Genomic DNA, 17,947 nt, shown 5'->3' on the forward strand with positions numbered 1-17,947 from the left:
TTGGCCAGAAATGGCATCACTAATCAAACATCCTTGCAAGGTTCCCTAGTTCCTTTCTGTGTCCCTTTTATATGTTGGCCTTTATCAAGCCTTTCTATCAAAATGGTAGCTCTAGCAGAGATTTTTGCAATTCTTTGGATGAAATCCCATATGACTGTTCAACCTCTTAAGCAGTACTTTTACTTAGGGTTGCTAGTTTTTCATCTTTTTGGAAAGTGAAATGTCAGGAGTCTTCTTGAATTTTTATTTTGCCCATCTTGAAAGCAGAACTGGCTGAGGCCTATATTTTCACTTTTTAATAATTTCAAGCTTGAAACTTGTTGATTGCTGATATGTTTACTAACCATCTACTTCTTTGAGTGGAAGAGAAGATGAATCCACATTAACATTCATCAAAACCTACAGTACCACATAAAAAAAGAAAAAAAATACAATGTAAGCAGTCAAACCCTGTTAATATGGGCACTGAGGGGGCCATAGAAAGTGACCGTATTAACAGGTTGAAATGAGAAAAAATGTAAGGGCTTTCATTCCCCAGGGACAAAACAAACTGTCTGTAATAACAAGGTGTCCACATTAAGCGGGCGTCCATTATGGAGGGTTTGACTGTATGCAACTTAAACGAAATTTGTTTAAAACAAACAGGAAACAAGTTAAAGCTACACCATACTTTTCTTAGTCTCCCTCGCCGCCGTTTTTTGGATGTCACGCAATGCTCCCCTAAAAGTTCTTTTGGGGGAGCATTGCGTGACATCCAAAAAACGGCTGCGAGGGATACTATACTTTTCTCTGTGTTGTGATGAAAGTGGTACAGAGAGGTATTTCTCATTCCAGAGAAATAGATATGATGTCATTTTTATATAATTCAAAAAAGACGCTTGACTTCTTGTACAATGAAAGGCAGGGAGGTGACTAAGAACAAAACACATTTACAAGAATCTTTTGACACTTTTATACCTCTTGTTGTTGTGAATCTTCATTTCCTAAGATAGTTTCCCATCCTGAATCACCAGGAAGTTCTGTTGTTCTGCAAAGATCCATGCACTTATTATTACTAAATTAAGTTTTTTCGTGATATCAATATATTTTGAGGGCTAAACTGCAGAACAAGCATAATTTTTCTGCATTTTTTAGGCGAGGAAAGGCAAGCACCAGGCAGGAGTGGAATGCAAAGCCTCCCCCATCACTTTTTTACAGATAATTAAATAAAAAGGAAGTCATTATTTAATTAGCAAACTATGAACATCCAAAAATGCCCAGCAGTGCAGTGGACAGTAGTTTTGTCTGACTGTGCCCAAAACACAAGACAAGAACCCCTAAATGAGCCAGTTATTTCCTGAAAGCGGTCATGAAAACCAAATGGTACAAAGGTATCAGCTCAACTAGCTGTAACATTATCATTTCTTTGTTCAACAAAAATTATCTGCTGACAAGATCCAGCAAGTTTCAGTGACTTTGCTTCAAAACACATGTGACCACACCCTTCCCTTGACTTCAAAACACAAACATGACAATTATTACCTCCAGCCCCAACGAGGTTAAAAAGTCATATGATAATAATGCGTTATTATTTCTCAGAAATATTTAAATTGTTTAGTGATGTCAGTGAATGTCAAAATAAATATCATAATAGAATTGCATACTTCTGTGGCATAGCGCATCTTCTGTCATTTGGTTTCTCACTGGCCTCAACCTGAGAGGATAATTAAAGGAGAGTATGTGAAGTACTTCTGATGGTTACTGGTAGCTTTCCCAAAAATAAATAATGTTGAATAGATAGAGAAGTGAGTCAAGAGATCAACAAAATTTAATTGTAAAATAAAGGTGATCTTGAAAAGTTGGTCAGAGACTGAGAAGAATATTTAATTTTTTAATTTTACAATTTCTTGGAAAAGATGAATTCAGTAACTTAAAAACTTTTTTGGTTTAAGTTTAAGGGAGTCTAAACTAAATTGTAGGAAAACAAAGGTTGCTTAAGCCTGAACCTGCTCCTTAGATTATTTTGAACAGCTTGGTGTCCTACAAAACAAGGTTAACCTGGTATTGAATCAATATGTTAAAGCAATATAGAATTGATATAGTAGGGTACCTTGATGAATAACCTGGTATTGAATCAATATTGAATCAATATAGTAAAGTACCTTGATGTGAGGTTTTACATCATGATTCTTTTCTGCATTTGATAAAGCCTGGATAGCTTCTTCATTGCCAAGATCACCGTCATTATCAAAGTCATCAAAACCAGCATCATACTCTGGCATGTCATCATATGAAGCAGGAACATCTAGCAGAGATTTTTCTGTTATTTACACATGTATGATTACACTTAAACTAAACCATGATTTATGACAGCTCAGAAAAAGTTATTAATATTGGCTGACATAATGGCCAATACTCGGTCAGTGTAATGGTTGACATGTCAGTTAAGTCTTGGCTAATAATTATGTTGGTTGACATAAGTTATACCCATTCATCAGACAGGTTGACATATCAGCCGACGCACAGCAGACACTCAGTCAACATGTTGGATGACACACCAGCTGACATGTGTGCCACGAAGTGGCAAAACACATTGGCTGAATGTTGGTTCATATGTGCACAACATGTCCATGTTGGTGACAAGTCCAAAGAATGTCAGCTGATAGTGATGACCAATACTCTTCCAAATTGTGCCCAAAGATCCAATTTTACTTGCCCAGAGCAGTTCCATGGTTGTCTTAGTCTGCTTCATTATGCAAAGAGGACTTTACTGGGCCATGGGCAAGTCAACAAGGAAAGTTACTGTAACTAGAAGGACTAATTTCCAGCCCTGCGAGTGTACACTTTGCCTTTAATAATCTGATGACGAAATTCTATCTTTTTTACCTTCCATCCCTGTATCCATATCTGTCATTTCAAGTTTTTCCTCTTTGATCTTTTCTCCAACCAAGCCACCATACTTTCTTTCTGTTCTATCACATGGCTCAGTTTTTACAGCCGCCGCTGATCTTATCTTTGCTGTAATGTGACTGGGTTTTGGTGGGGAAGTAGGCTCCTGTTTGAAAAGGGGTGCTCTTGGGTTAGATGATTCCTGTTGAATGAATTTATTAGCAAAATCACTGGAGGGAGTAATACAGTAAACTTTCTATAAACCTCAGCACTCTGCTTTCAAATGCAATCTGCCTTGCAGAGGGTTTAGGTGTGGATAATTAGCGAGACAAGTAGAAACTGTGCCATTCATCTTATAAGAGACCTTGGGAGTTGTGGGAGGCAGGGGGAAAGGTTTTCATGCCAAACTAAAAAGTATAAACAGAACAAGATGCTTTTGGTCATCATAGGTATAAAGCCGGAACATTTCCAATATCTATTTTTTTACAAGGTATTACCTGAAGCCTTCTGGGAGTGTAATGATTTGAAGATGTTGGAGTTCTTTAAATGAAAAAAAACAAAGCATCATTAACCTAAATAAAGGACTTTGAAGGGCTGTCACTAAGGGTTGGAGGCTGGGAATTTCCCCCGGCCAGGGTTTTCATTAAGAATTCTAGTAGCAGGAGAAAGGTGTAACATACTTACAGGAGAATATTTTGAAAGAGGATCCACATCTGAATAAAAACTTGTCATAGACTACCGAACGTTAGCCAGAGAATTCTGTGTAGTAAACAAAGAATTCTCCTTTCTCCGATGCCTAACGAAAACCCTGCCTGGCTACTATGAGCTTGACCCCAGGATACTTTTATAGGAAACAAGAGGAAAAAAAAAACAAAAAAACTTCCAAGCAGTTCATTTTTCCCCACCCTCACATTGCATATACCTAAAACCTTAAAATCTTAGCAACAGCCCTGACTTTGAGGACTCTGAGTTTTAAAGCAAAAAACTATTACCATAACAATGAAAATCAACAAAATTGATTTATCCTTTTACTACACATGATTCTTAATCTAATTTTCTGCTCAGCTTACTGTCATACCAAAATGACTGAGATCTGTGTTCTCACTGCCTCTAAAATCAATATACTTTCACTTTAACTCAGAATATTATTCTATTTTTTCTGTACCAATAACTTGTTTACAATACCTTAACACTTGGCCCTTGCCCTTTGACATTTTTACTGGAGCTGGTCTTGGATGCTTAATATGTCAAAAATAACAAAAACAACCGTTAAAACTGTGACAAAAGATGGATCGAAACACACCAATCACATTTTAGAGTCTTCAAAGCAGATCACAGCTTAACTGAATGACAGAAAGCCAATAGCATCGTGACCTAATTGACCAATCAGGTCAATGAACAGAGTTGATGAATCAGTTGATATGAGACAACTAACTCTGATTCTGCATAAAAATGACAACCACAAGTTGTCGAAAATTAAGTCACTGTCAACAACAGTCCTCTTCAGCACTACACTTACCTGGACTACCACATTTGACCTTCTTAGAAAAACAACATAATTGAAACTATATGAATATATGAAAATCATATATTAGAATGGCAGGATGAAAAGGTAAATGCAAAGAAGATCATCACAGTTTTAAATGCAACTTTCGCAGTTGCAAAAAGAAAGCCTGAAAAAAAACTTCAGGTTTGTGTGGGATTCAAACCTTTGACCACTGCAATAGTATCACCAACTGAGATATTTACAAGCCAGCTGGGAATGAACCAACTTAAAAACCAGCTCCAAATGGCCATTTGTGAGTTCCAAGAGCTTTCACTTTTAAAATGAAGCTGACTCCGAAACCTTTTCTTGTGAAAATGAGTTTTATTTGCAAGAGAATAAAAAATCCTTTTCATATCAATAGCTTTGTACTTAGCCTCGTTTTGAACCAGAGGCTGGGGGCAACTTAGAAGTGGTCTATTGGCCTGTTGGCTTAGAAGGTATTGCAAAGGCCAAGAGTTCAGGATTTAGGATTTCTTTTTACAACTGCAAAAGTTGTAGTCAGAACTGTGATGATTTTCTTTACATTTAATAGTTCCCCATAGCACTCTAGAACAAAACACTACACCAACAAAAACACAAGTGATAATAATCTAACTTTTAATTTCTGTACATACCTCTACTTCTTTCAAAAGGTCATTGAGGAGATCGTCATCCCCAAGAGATGTAACTTCCTTCTAACAAAGGGAGCATAAAAAAGAACTTAGTTAAGTTCCTTTTGGGCCAAAAGAGAGAGAGAGAAATATTAAGTTAACATAAGCAAAAACTACATGTATGAAGCTGTTTTCTCAACCAGTCTTCCTTTGGTTTGTTTTAGTTTATCTGTGGAGGCATGTGAGTGGCCGAGCAGATCTGGAGGTCCAGGGTTCAAGCCTGCCCATTGCATTGTTTTCCTAAACAGTGAACTTTACTTCACTTTTTTTAATGGGTACTGGTGACGTACTGCTGGGGGTAACCCTGTGATAGACTAGCATCCCATCCAGGGGGTAGTAGCAATACTCTGAGGCATGCTTCATGCTAAGGAAACCGATCAAGATAAACTCTGGCCATTTGGGTCTTTGGCATGTGTGCACCTTTACCTTTCCCCATTTTAGTTCTCAAACCTTCTTACCTTTGGTTTCTTAGCTTTGGCACTTGCCGCAAGTAACATTTTATTGATTGACTTTGGCTTTGCTACTGGTTTCTTTACATTCTGCAATTTAGAAGCAAAAAATGCATCAATGTGTTATTAATAAATATAATTAGTTCAGGGCATATAGAAATTTGAAACAACAAGCCTGTCCAACAAAAGTACTTACTGGTTTCTTAGGCTTGAATTTAGGAACATTTTTCCCTGAAACAGTGAATTAAGATTTTTATTGAGTACAGATTTTTCTGTTTCCTAGCAGCCTATGTAAAACCATGACCCATTTTTTCACCAAATACAGCTAATAAATTCACTAACCATTTGAAGGCTCTTCATCAAGATCATCATCAAAAATCTCTCTTCCATCATCCACATAGCCAGTCCCATCTAAAATTTAAGATTTGTTAGCATACAATTTACAGTGGTGGCCTGGCCAATGGGTAGAGTAGGAGCTGCTTCTAAGGTCTCTCTAATTGGTCACAGGAAACAATAACATTTCATTCTTCCAATCGTTTTAGTATTGTTTGGGGTCAGGGAAACGCACCATGGCTTCTCTCCTGAGCAGCTGCTACATGATCCTGGCCAATTGTGAAAGCAATACCAGAGACTAATTTTCACTAAGTTTAAGATCACGTGTTACTGGCCACCACAATGCAGTCTGACTGCTTATTAGACGTGTTTAGCCATAAGAAGTGCCTAGTGAGAAGGTTCTGACAGTATCACAGTGTAGGCATGGCTGATCCTAGTTGGAGCAGTAGCAGCACCACTCCCCCCTAAAGAAACTGCCAAATAAAGAGATACCACTTGGGGTAAAACCGCAGTGGACTGCAGGCTCACAGGTTATTGCTTGCCAACATTAACTTTTATTTTATGCTAAAACATCATTTTCACATGTGGCATTATTGTTCTATTTATTGAACAAATTCTCTTAAAATCTGTCTTCACTGGGTATTTGTACTCTCAGATTCTTGTTATCATTAAATTAAGAATTATAGTGGAGTTCCACGCATGGGTGACTGTAGTCTTTTACAGTAAGTGAAAAGACATGGTAATCTATACCTTTGAGACATTTTGGTAGTCAAATGACCCTATATCCGCCCCTCCAACCATTTGTCTACACCACACAGCAACTAATGTGAAACATCACAATTTCTAGCTAGTGTAGGAGCCCACAACCCGTGTTTAACTTGATATCTTGATAAAAATATTTTACACTGTAGTAAAGGTAAAATGATAGGAGTGCACTTTTGCTGTTAATGCTTGTGACTGATGTTTACGCACAAAGCTTCTCACCATCATCAATGACCCAGTCCTCTTCCTGTCGCTTACGGACAATGTCCGAGTATTCATCTTCATTTACCACCTGATAAACATCAGCCACTTCACCGACCTTGAATAAAAGAATGAAAGCATGGTCTATAGCTACATGCACACATCAATTTATTATATAAACATCAATGAAATACCAGGTGAGCTTTCGGGCGATAACATGATATCTTCACATGTGAAAAAACATACTGTAAAATTCCAAAAATAAGCCCCGGGGCTCATATTTTTCAAAGGCCCTTTTTGAGGGGCTTATTTTTGGAGGGGCTTATATTCGGAGGGGCTTATTTACGGAAGGAAATTTGTGTTTCTAAATTGATTGGCTAGCTTTATAGCTGGAAGTAAATTTACCGTTTTTGCTTTGCTTTACTTTGTATTTGAGGGTAATTTTCCAAGGGGCTTATATTTGGAGGGGTGATCTAACAGAGGATTTTTTAGGTTACCCGTTTGGGGGGCTTATATTTGGAGGGGCTTATACATGGAGGGGCTTATACATGGAGGGGCTTATTTTTGGAAATTTACAGTATTGTACATGTTAATCTCACACTTGAAAAGATCACTGCAACTATGGTTACATGATAAATCGCGCCTTTCAAAGCAAAAAACTATTAAAGTGAAATGGTTTGGTATTTCATTGATGTTTATTTAATAACTAGAACATTGCATGGCCACTTGGAGATACAAAATCTCTTTTCTCATTTTGAAAAGTATTTCACTCATTCACTACGCTTTTCAACACTTGAAGAGAACTTTTGTATCTCCACCCAGCCATGTAATATCCTCTATTTATTAAATCTGTCTAGGCATTTTATGACTCATTGGTACTACCTGGAGTTGTATCCAGAAAAGAAGAAATGTTTTACAAATATATCGAAAATTAAATGGATAATATTATTTTTGTAAACTTTAAGCTAGCATTTCATAAAGTTTTAATCCCAGTGAGGTTTATTGGTATTTATTTTTAATACTAATTATTTAATACTTGGCTTCTGAGAATCCAGCAACTTTTTTAAGAATGAAGCGTAATTAATACTTAAGCAACTGTAGTATTGTAATGACAATTTTTCCTTTCTCTTTTAGTTATATTATTACAGTCATCGTGAAGATCCTTGAACCTTATCATAGAGTTTTAAATAAGAGATTTTCAAAGCCGTTTAAAGACATTTCATTTAAACTTATTAATTAAGGAAGAAATATGGCGCTTCGATCTGTGTTTGGAACTGCAGATCAGTAGTCTTTTTACCTCAAACTTTGCTCGCTCGCCTGTCTCACGAAATTTCCTAGAACATGAATGAATTGGTCGTTAGATTCATAAGCGATCGGCAAAAAATTAATAATAATAAACTTGCATATCTGAAAGAAGTTTACTTCAAACCTGATTTTATCGAGGGCAGAAGTAGCTCCAGCATTACGTTTCACAGATCGCTTCGATCGCCTTGTGGACTGAGAATCTACAAAAGGCAGAAGACACTGGGCTCAGAAATGTCCTTCTTTGTACAAATTCACCTTAAAATAGCCTTTTAAAAAATAACTAAAAAGCATATACCGTCTTGAGAAGTTGTCGCTCCGTCTTCAGTAGATGTAGGCGCCATTTTGAAATGGATTGTTGAAAAATGGCGCGAAAATCCGCCAAATTTTGCTCCAAGAGATAACCTTGTTCAGCGGTCAGCAATGGGAGGAGGTTGCTATGTTGTGTATACGACATTAAAGTGACTCGATGCAAACACTGATGTCGCGTGGCGAACGCGAAAATCTTTGAAGACTGAAGGTCAATTAACCATTTCATTTAACCATTTCATTTTGTGGGTGAGTAAATTTGATTTTTTTGTGTCTCATTTTCGTATTTCAATGTTCAGGAAACAAGGATGTTCAAAAATCGCGTGATCGTCACGTTTCCGTACAGGGTGTCTGAAGATATTTTTAACACCCAATCACATCATAATCACATGCAGCAGCAAGCAACTTAACTCCGCAGATAGCTCTTTTTTTTTCGCCATATCATTGATCATACGACCTTTTCCTTTGGATGAATTAGCTTAAATAGCCAAAACGTAGGCGAGAAATTCAGTTCTAGCTACGGCTGCTTTTTTTGCGGTGGTCTGACTTATCTTGCTGAATTCTAAATTAAGTTAAGTGTGCTTTCTCCACCCACATACCCACAGTACAGTTCATCAACGCTGGCAAGAAGACTTTTTACTCCTATTTGAATAATCAGTAAGTACACTGTGCAAGTCACCCACATGACTGGCAAATGCACACCCTGTGTTAAAGAAAATTATTATTTATAATTAATTAGCCTGCAAGCAAGCCCTCCAGGGCATTCTGGCAGCGGGGTGAAAAGGAGAAAAAGCTTGCACAATGCTACCCTGGGTACCAGAGGTTTTTCTCGTGTGTGGCGGGAATTTTTGGTGTCGGCCAAAGGCCGACACATCTTTGGCCGTAGGCCAAAGCCACGAGTGGCGAACCCAGGTCACTACGAAGACTTCACCGAAACCGGAAACCGCGCTAGAAAAGTCTCTGGCACCCAGGGTAGCACAATGCAGTCACGTCTCAGGAATTTGAATTCTGCTTTCAGTGCTTCCTGCCCAGGGGGGGAGGGGTACTTTAGGAATTTCTGGGTGGGGATGTGCCGCTGGGACCCTGGAACCCTTAACCTATACCAGAGCTAGTTTAGCTGAATTTTGCTACTCTATACTAGAGTAAACACCCTAAATCCCCCTATCCTAGAGCAGCTGTTTTCCAGAAAATACTGAGGTCACTAGCACAGTAGTCTGGCCAAAACAAAACCTTATACCACAATCCCTAGTCTAGATAAAATCTTCAACCAACTGATCAGTTTTCTGAAAAATGATACCCTATTCTAGACCCAAACGCTCGGATTTATATACCCTAACCTAGAGTAAACTGCTTGAAAACCATACCCTTTACAGCGGCACATACCTATATAGCCCATATATGGCAGTCCCCCCCCCCCCCCCGGGGCCTTCTGTTGCTATTCATCAACTTAGCTGTCAGATTCTTGTAAGCAATCAACTCCTGCTTACAATAGGTTCAACTGTATTGTTTTCTTACCCAAACACCAAGAACAATACCCTGCGAGCAGAGTCTCCTTCGATCTTCCTAGATAAGTCGCGAAGACTAGATAAGTTGGGAAGTTGGATAAGTCTTCCCGACTTAACTAGGAAGATCTAAAGGAGACTCTGCTCACAGGGTACGAGAACAATAAAGGTTAGCTATTACTCCGTTGCTTAGGTAAGACAATATTAACTTCATGTGAATAAAGGTTACATTATTTTAGTTTTGCATTAACATCCATAAAGTGGGTGTCCTGTGGCATGTATGTGATGTGCGGCTATTTTTATTTCGCAGGAAGATGAATAATTCTCCAGAATATGATGTTGCTGTCATTGGTGCAGGCATTTCAGGGATTGTTACTGCAAAATGCTTGTCAGATGACAAGTTCAATATTATTGTTTATGAGAAGACTGATCATGTTGGAGGGTTATGGCAGTTCACAGAGGATGGCTATGGAGTCATGAGATTCACTCACATGTAAGAACTCTGAAATAAAGTGTTACAGTGGAACCCCGTTAATACGGTCACTTATGGGCCAAAAAAATTTGGCCATGTTAACAGGGTGACCATATTACTGGCGCTGGCTCAAATTTAATGACCTGAGGGCCGCATTGACAAATACACCGTACGTCACATTCACCTTACTGTTCTCATTAATAAACAACCGGAAGGTAGATATTGCGTACAGTAATTGAAAAAAACTACTTAAAATTTTCCTTCAGTACATGAAACTCTTTAAAAATTTGGCTATAAATCGCCACAAGTGCATTTTAAGTGTACTCTTGTCTAAAAACAGTTCAAGAATAAGGTAAGATTACTAGGTCAATAAAACTGACATGTCACAGGTTTTCTAAATTTCGAACAAGTGGCCGCATTAATGGGGTGAAATTATAAGAGATTCTACTGTTTAGGATTTTAAAATGTGACCGTTGGCTGTATTAACAGGTGACCACATTAACGTTTTTTTTTTGTAAGGAAATGTATGGCCATTTTGCCAGGCCGAAAAAAACTGGCCGTAATATCAAGGTGACCGTATTATTGAGGTGGCCGTAAGGCGGGGTTCCACTCTACTTGTGATTTAAACTAACTATAACTTCTAATAATATTCAAAAAGTGGAAGTTCCAGAGGCATAGGGGCCCCCCGGGAGGTGGGGGGTGGGTTGTGGTAACTTGGGTTAATTTTTGCCCCTACCCCATTATAGTCTATTCTGTGGCCAATTATAGACCCCATCTTAGTCACTTTTGGGCAAATATGTAATTTTCATGATCCCAACTTAGTCACTTTCTATTTTTATGAATTGACCTATTTTTTAGATTGAATGAAGAAAACCTTACTTTTCATCTTCAGTACAAACATTCTGGCACGTTTTGTCTTACTGTCTTACCCAAAAAAATCCAAACATGTGTGACCCCATTCTAGTAACTCTAAAGGCCATTTGCCCAATGGCGTCATTCAACTACTACGACCAGAATTCTTTTCGTTTTTCTTTTCATATTGAAATTTGGTAATGCCAGCGAGCTTTAAATAACAAAAGCCCTTATTTGCACAAGAAAGCAAAACCCTGAAGTATTCTGGTCATATGAGTAAAATGACGCCATCATGCAAATGGCCTATTGAAAAAGCGACCCCATTATAGTCAATCCAGTCGTGAAAATGGCACCCCATCCAGCAGCACATCCCCACTAACCTCTTATAAGGAAGTACACAAGCTGGGCTGTATTGTTGGGTGACTGCTGACTAGCAATGTCATGATTTTTTACCTTGTCTTGTTATTCCTTTGCCAGCAATGTCTCCAAGCACAACTACTGCTTCTCCGACTTTCCATTCCCTGATCATGTTCCTGATTACCCAAGCCACACACAAATGGCAGAATACATCAAAAGTTACACCAAGCAATTTGGTTTGGAGAAGCACATCTGCTTTAACACCAAGGTGGTCAAAATTGAAAAAGCAACAGGAGGATGGAAAATTGTTACAGTCCAAGTCAACAACCAAGGAAAGTATCAGTCTGAATACAAGGAGACATTTGTCAAGTTTGTTGCTATAGCAACAGGACATCATGCGAAACCAAGCATGCCACACTTTGAAGGCCAGGAAACATTTAATGGCAGAATGTTTCACAGCATGGATTATAAAGATGCCATAACTAATGATTTAGTAGGAAAGAAAGTAGTTGTAGTAGGAATCGGTAATAGCGCTGTAGATGTAGCTGTGAATGTAACAGAGTTAGGAGGGGAAAAGCCCATTAACATTTCCACGAGATCAGGTGCATGGATTGTTCCTAATTACATACTCGGGTACCCTGCTGATCATTATGCGACCCGCCTGTTCTTCTGGCTTCCTTGGAGCATTTCCAATTTTATCTTTGAGCTAATGATCCAATGTGTGACCGGCAGCCAATGGCGGTGGAACCTGAATCCAAAAATGCATGCTCGCCAAACACAACCCACAGTCAGCCCAACATTGATTCATCATCTCCAGAGGAGAAACATTGTTGTTAGGCCTAACATTGCGGCATTTAAGAAAGATAAAGTGATCTTTACTGATGGATCTGAAACTGTTGCAGATACAGTGGTTTGTTGTACTGGTTACCACATAGATTTACCATATTTAGAGAGTGATATAAAAGATTTAGTTATTGATGAAAGCACCAATCAAATCAAACTCTTCAAAAATGTTTTTGCTCCGGAAATTGGCCATTCTTTAGCATTCATAGGATTTGTCCAGCCAGCATCTGGTGGTTTGCTATCAGTGTCTGAAACTCAGGCCAGATGGTTCTCGGAGCTGTGTAAAGGTACCATCAAACTTCCCCTAGCAGAGAACATGTGCCAGGAATTTGAGAAAGACAAACAAAGCAGGGAGGGTATTTACTATGCTTCACCAAGGCATACAATTCAACAAGACCCGATGACTTACAATGATGAGATTGCATCATATTTTGGTGCCAAGCCACAACTATGGAAGCACCCTTCCTTGGCATGGAATTTAGTTGTCGGCAGTGGAGGAGCTGCGCAGTATAGATTGCAAGGCCCTCATAGGTGGAATAGAGCTAAGGAAGTGGTGCGCTCTGTTCCGATAACACCCCTGTTACATTACGTTACACTGTTTTTGCTTCTAGTATTACTTTTTATCATAGTGTTCATTTTCTATAAATTGTGGTTTTAGTCACTTTTACTTTCCTTTTACAGTTTATTTTAACAATCATGATCTTTTTCATTTTAGTGGTTTTTTTTTTTTTCATGTTTCTGTTTGATTGCAGTTGTGTCATTTTTGGGAAAAAATTGTTGGTGGACATGGAATTAACACTCACAAATGAGCAGAAATGCACACACAACAACAAAAATTTTGTTGAATTCACCACTTTACAATGTACATGGCAGGTGCCTCTTGACATCTCATTTGAATTTTTGCCAACGCTCTGGTGATTTTTTGCCAGACCGTTTTTGCCGTTGGGTGCGTTTCTGGATCTAAGTTAAATCCCTTCCATGGGTAAGGTAGTGAAGGTTACAAAATTATGCAAACTGAGACCATAATCACAAGATTAAAGTAATTAACTTATTTTGATTCAGCACTGAACTTGATCTAGCATAGTTCTTAGCCATTTAAGCCGCAATATCCACATACAAATTCTCTCGACTGATCTCCATATGTTTCCTTAAAGTATGAGTCGAGAGAGTTTGATCAAAGATAAAAAGCATTTTCCTATATTTGATCATTATATTAATCTTTTCTCATGACCTGTTCTTTTGACTATGTATTGATGGTGTCAGGTGAAATTTGATGTTAGACACTCTTGAGACAGGAATATAGCTGTTATGTTTTACTTCTTTTTCAATCTTAGAATTGCCAGCTATTTTGCTGCAGTGGCCTCTGAGTTGTAAAGCTTCTAGCCTGCAAGCAAGCTCTCCTATTTGAGCGAGCGAAGCGAACTGCACAAGAACGCGCTAGCGAGTGGCACCCCTCTCTCGCATGCCTCTCGCGCGTCTACCGTTTTCACGATATACCCCAAATGGAGAGCTTGCTCGCAGGCTATAAAGCTTCAAAAAGCGCATTGACGGTTACTAGTGTATCAGATTTATTTTAGTCAAATCATTCTGCGGAAATGTTATTTAGATAAAGTTTATATAATATTAATATCATAATATAATAAATTCATTTGTTCAGACACTGTTTAAATGTTCTGTGCAACAGCTCGATCTGTTTTGATGCATTTTAAACGACATGGAAAAGAACAATTTTTTTTATATAAATCACGGTGTTCTGTTAATTATTCGCCTCATGTTTGGAAATCTAAGACAGACTTGGATTCTGGATTCCACGCCATGGATTCCGGATCGTTGGTTAGTGGGATTCCAGATTCCTCGAGCTGTATTCTGGATTCCAAAGCCCAGAATTCCCGATTCCGGATGCAAAAATTTCCCGGATTCCAGATTCCACAAGCAAAACTTTTGCACTGCAGATTTACTTCAGACACGTTATTTTGTAGACATAAAGCTTTTTACAAACGATTTATAAATATTTTCTCTAAGGTAGGTTTTATGCTGTCCTCTGATCTTTTCAAAAATATGAAAAATCTCCTTTTCACATCTTGTTGTACTGAGAGGAAAAAGACTACAAGTCATGAGCGTCGTGCTTTAAAGGGCTATACTAGGCAGGGGCCGAAGGGCTTTTAACAGACTATAAACTTCACCCCGGGAACGGAGAAATTTGCGAGGATTCTGAATTCAACACCGGGTCTTTGCCAAAAGAACACAGCATATCGTGTCCTGCATCAAACAAATTAGATAGAGTTACTCTAGCTTTCTGTCTTCTCGTTAGCGACCACTTTGTAAATAACCGTTTTGTTTCTGTGTCAAATACTGAACTGTTTCAAAAACTCTCTCGTAAGCGACCACTTCTCAGATATTCGACCGCGACCCTTTCTATCAAGTTAATGGCCAGAAATTTGACATATTCTCCGGTAAGCGACCACTCGGCAATTATCACGTATGACTGTTAAAAAACCTTTGCTCAACTGTCACAAAAGTTCAGTTTTTAATAGCGCTGACAAAGCTTGCTTACAGGTTGTAGCGGTTGACTTACGAAAAAGATGGCGATAATACAATCTGTAGGTAAAAAAGTGGATTTTTAAATTGATGCGAAATGTTTTGTACAAAGTGTCAAAAGTTCCAAGCGCTATTCGATGTGAAACGTTATTGCCAGTTGTCTATTTGCCTAATTTTAGCTGGTAGGTTAGAGCTTTCTGTAATAACGTTAATCAATTTTTATACGGGAGAGTTGACTTGTATGTGTGGCGGCCGTAGTGTTCATTTTCTCTTGATTTCGTTTATTTCCCTGCATGAATTTGCGTTTTTAGCTTCTTTCTAGGAGATTTCTTTTTGGAATTGAGGCCCTTGAATTTTCGTGTATTTATACACGCGTACAGCCTGCTACCAGAAAGGTATTTTTGGTCGTCGCTAACACGCGTATTAAATCAATTCAGAAACAAATAAAACGTATCGACGACGATAAAGTAGGAAGTAAAAAACCTTGCCCGAGTAAATCCTGTTTCGTGTAGAATTAATCGCCTCCTCATTTCTCGATCTAATCTCCAAGCAAACGAGACTGACTGCCTCTCGAAGAGCGTTCTTGTTTCTGTAAAACGTGAGGTTCCGTGAGCAGGGTGGTGAGGCACTTGTTGCCTAGTCCTGTACGGCGTCTTTCCAGGCCTTCTTGGTCTATGCATTTCTGTGACGTATCTGAGAACGGCTTAGCCCGGGACAGGCTACGTAGTAGGGAAAAGGCAAAAAACAGGGTGAAACAGAAAAAAAAATAGCGAAAACCAAAATCGGAGCCTGGTCCAAGGCTAAAAACGGCCGAGAGAAAAAAAACCTCGCACGGATCCAGTGACACAAAACGCATAGGCCGCGCAGAGACCTAGCTCAGTTAGGGACTAGGCAAAGGCACTTGCAGTTTTATGACAAATGTTCGACTTGGACTAAGAAAGCACTAGCAGTTCAGGTCAGTTCATGACTGCGGTATTGAGCTTGTAGAGCAAATGCGGTCGTCTCGTGGTGTTGCGAGCAGAAGCAGTCGAAGTGGCCTGTACATTGATCCATTCTTTTTTTCTCATTGGATCGTCGTGCGCGTGTATGAAAAAAAAGCCGCAGGGGATTTATTGACAGCCAGTGCAAGGGAACGGGGATAGGTAAATGTTTTTGTTGTTGTTTTGTTCCTTTGCGTTTTCTTGGCCTAGTCACGGCGTATTATGCATCGCTTACATTTAATATGCTACTGCTCACAGCCCATCCGGACTTACATAAGCAGTTCCTAAATTCAACGCCAGTATTATTCAAGGTTATACAGTTTCACAATCACAGACATCTCGCTCATTCGGTTGGCCTACGCTCCAGTTCCGCCGGGACTATCTAAAGTGCATGCTAGTGTTTAAGAGCCTTCATGGCCTGGTTCAGGTAACTTCCCCTAAACAACGAGTTGACAGAAATATTCAAAAATATTGAACGCAAAGATCATATTAAATACTTAGCCTAAGTACTAGGTGTGTTCATTGATAAGGCTCTTGAGCTAGAGTTGCCAAAAACATTGGCATAATACTGAAACAAACTCAGATATTATGTAGACCTAAAAACAATGAGGCAGTTACATTGTACGTTAATGTTTTCTTACCTCAACTATGGCATTCTGAGTTGGGGAAATAATTACTAGACAAGATTGAATAAGCTCCGTAAAAAGCAAAATAAATGCATGTGCAATATATTTTTTGCTGATAGTAGAGAACATTCAACACCATATTATAATTTACTAGAAATTCTTAATTTTGATAACATTGTAAAATTTAAGACTGCTGTATTTACACGTAAAATTCTCAAAAAGAAAGAAATTCCAGCTATATTCTCTGACTTCATCATCTCAGCAGTAGATATACACTCTCATAAAACTCGATATACTACCCAAGAAAATTTGTTTTGAACAAACATTCGAACAGACTACGGCAAATTTATGTTTAGATATAAGGCAGTTCACGAGCAAGTGTGGGAAAGTGTTCCATCACACGTAAAGTCCCTTACTGAACCTGCCTTTTAGAAAACAATGTAAAACATTTCTTCTTTCCAATCAGTGATAGGTAGATGTCACTGTATGCCCGCGTGATTGCGCGCCAAGGTTAAGCTATGCTTCAGTTAGTATAATATTTACTACAAATATTAACCATAAAGGACTGCAAAGGACCGCAAACGAATATGCCGAGGAACGTAGGATCTATAAAGACCTGATCAGCAAAAATAATAATGTAGACATATTAAATTCTGCAAGCAGAATAGTCTATAATATTTACTGTAGATTATGCTAGTAATGTGCCCGTTAAAATTAACGAATATAAAGGTTGGCTTTTTCTCATTATATTTCAAACATGACAGTGACAGTGACCAACTAGGGGGCACCCAACGGCAATTTTCGGGAAAACATCTGTTCGGAAGACGATTTAAGAACGAGAATTTTCGGAACATTTTTTGTAAAATTTCTCGCTTGCCTGCCTCTCCTAGGATTTTCGAACATCTACAAAATGGTATAATTACCCATTTCAAACGGATATTTGCCCTAAAAAAAGGTCACCTAGAATTTTCCGGAGCCTTTCCTGGCTGAAATTTTCGAAAAGGTAAGTTTTGATCCCTATAATTTTCGGATCACTAGACCTTCAGCTAGGAAATCCGAACAGATGAAAGGTTTTTAGGGGATAAAAATATGCCTATATCTACCGTTTAAATACTAAAATACGTTCAACAATGCTATGTTAAGTGGTTTTGAACTATATCCTCGTTGGGTGCCCCTGCCAACTCGAAAGCCTCGCCTCCTTTGGCCACTGTGCACTTCCTCTCTCGAGATTCTATTTATTGATATTTGTATAGTATATTTCTGAAAGAAAATTATATATTCTGTATGTGTAAGAGTAATTCATCTAAACAGTGCAAATAAAGTTGAAGTTGCCCGGCTCCAGCATATTTACTTAATA

At 38.5% G+C, this 17,947-nt stretch overlaps 2 protein-coding genes across 2 annotated transcripts in view; one reads left to right on the plus strand and one right to left on the minus strand.

Annotated features, from left to right (window-relative positions):
- The window catches only part of LOC140949803 (DNA polymerase alpha catalytic subunit-like), a 48,888-nt gene extending 40,315 nt beyond the window's left edge, over positions 1-8,573 (minus strand). Inside the window, exons 1-15 of the mRNA XM_073398933.1 lie at positions 8,410-8,573; positions 8,239-8,314; positions 8,107-8,143; positions 6,831-6,927; positions 5,856-5,924; positions 5,710-5,744; positions 5,523-5,603; positions 5,029-5,088; positions 4,054-4,106; positions 3,366-3,408; positions 2,866-3,070; positions 2,142-2,284; positions 1,644-1,693; positions 958-1,027; positions 345-399 (exon numbers count right to left, since the gene is read on the minus strand). Of these exons, the coding sequence (XP_073255034.1) occupies positions 345-399; positions 958-1,027; positions 1,644-1,693; positions 2,142-2,284; positions 2,866-3,070; positions 3,366-3,408; positions 4,054-4,106; positions 5,029-5,088; positions 5,523-5,603; positions 5,710-5,744; positions 5,856-5,924; positions 6,831-6,927; positions 8,107-8,143; positions 8,239-8,314; positions 8,410-8,455 (1,120 nt within the window). The 5' untranslated portion in view covers positions 8,456-8,573. The remainder of the gene's footprint in view (positions 1-344; positions 400-957; positions 1,028-1,643; positions 1,694-2,141; positions 2,285-2,865; positions 3,071-3,365; positions 3,409-4,053; positions 4,107-5,028; positions 5,089-5,522; positions 5,604-5,709; positions 5,745-5,855; positions 5,925-6,830; positions 6,928-8,106; positions 8,144-8,238; positions 8,315-8,409) is intronic.
- Positions 8,574-8,588: 15 nt separating this feature from the next.
- Positions 8,589-14,005, plus strand: LOC140949804 (flavin-containing monooxygenase 5-like). The gene is made up of 3 exons (XM_073398934.1): positions 8,589-8,669; positions 10,233-10,415; positions 11,724-14,005. Exons 2-3 carry the CDS (start codon positions 10,237-10,239, stop codon positions 13,102-13,104), a joined length of 1,560 nt encoding a protein of 519 aa, XP_073255035.1. The 5' UTR covers positions 8,589-8,669; positions 10,233-10,236; the 3' UTR covers positions 13,105-14,005.
- Positions 14,006-17,947: the final 3,942 nt, after the last annotated feature.

Source organism: Porites lutea, chromosome 10 (genome assembly GCF_958299795.1).
Source record: "Porites lutea chromosome 10, jaPorLute2.1, whole genome shotgun sequence".
Taxonomy (NCBI): domain Eukaryota; kingdom Metazoa; phylum Cnidaria; class Anthozoa; order Scleractinia; family Poritidae; genus Porites; species Porites lutea.

Coding starts and splice junctions, on each gene's coding strand:
- LOC140949804 (XM_073398934.1), top strand. CDS start 10,237: ATGAATAATTCTCCAGAATATGATGTTGCTGTCATTGGTGCAGGCATT. Junction 10,416..11,723: donor GTCATGAGATTCACTCACAT/GTAAGAACTCTG, acceptor TTCCTTTGCCAG/CAATGTCTCCAAGCACAACT.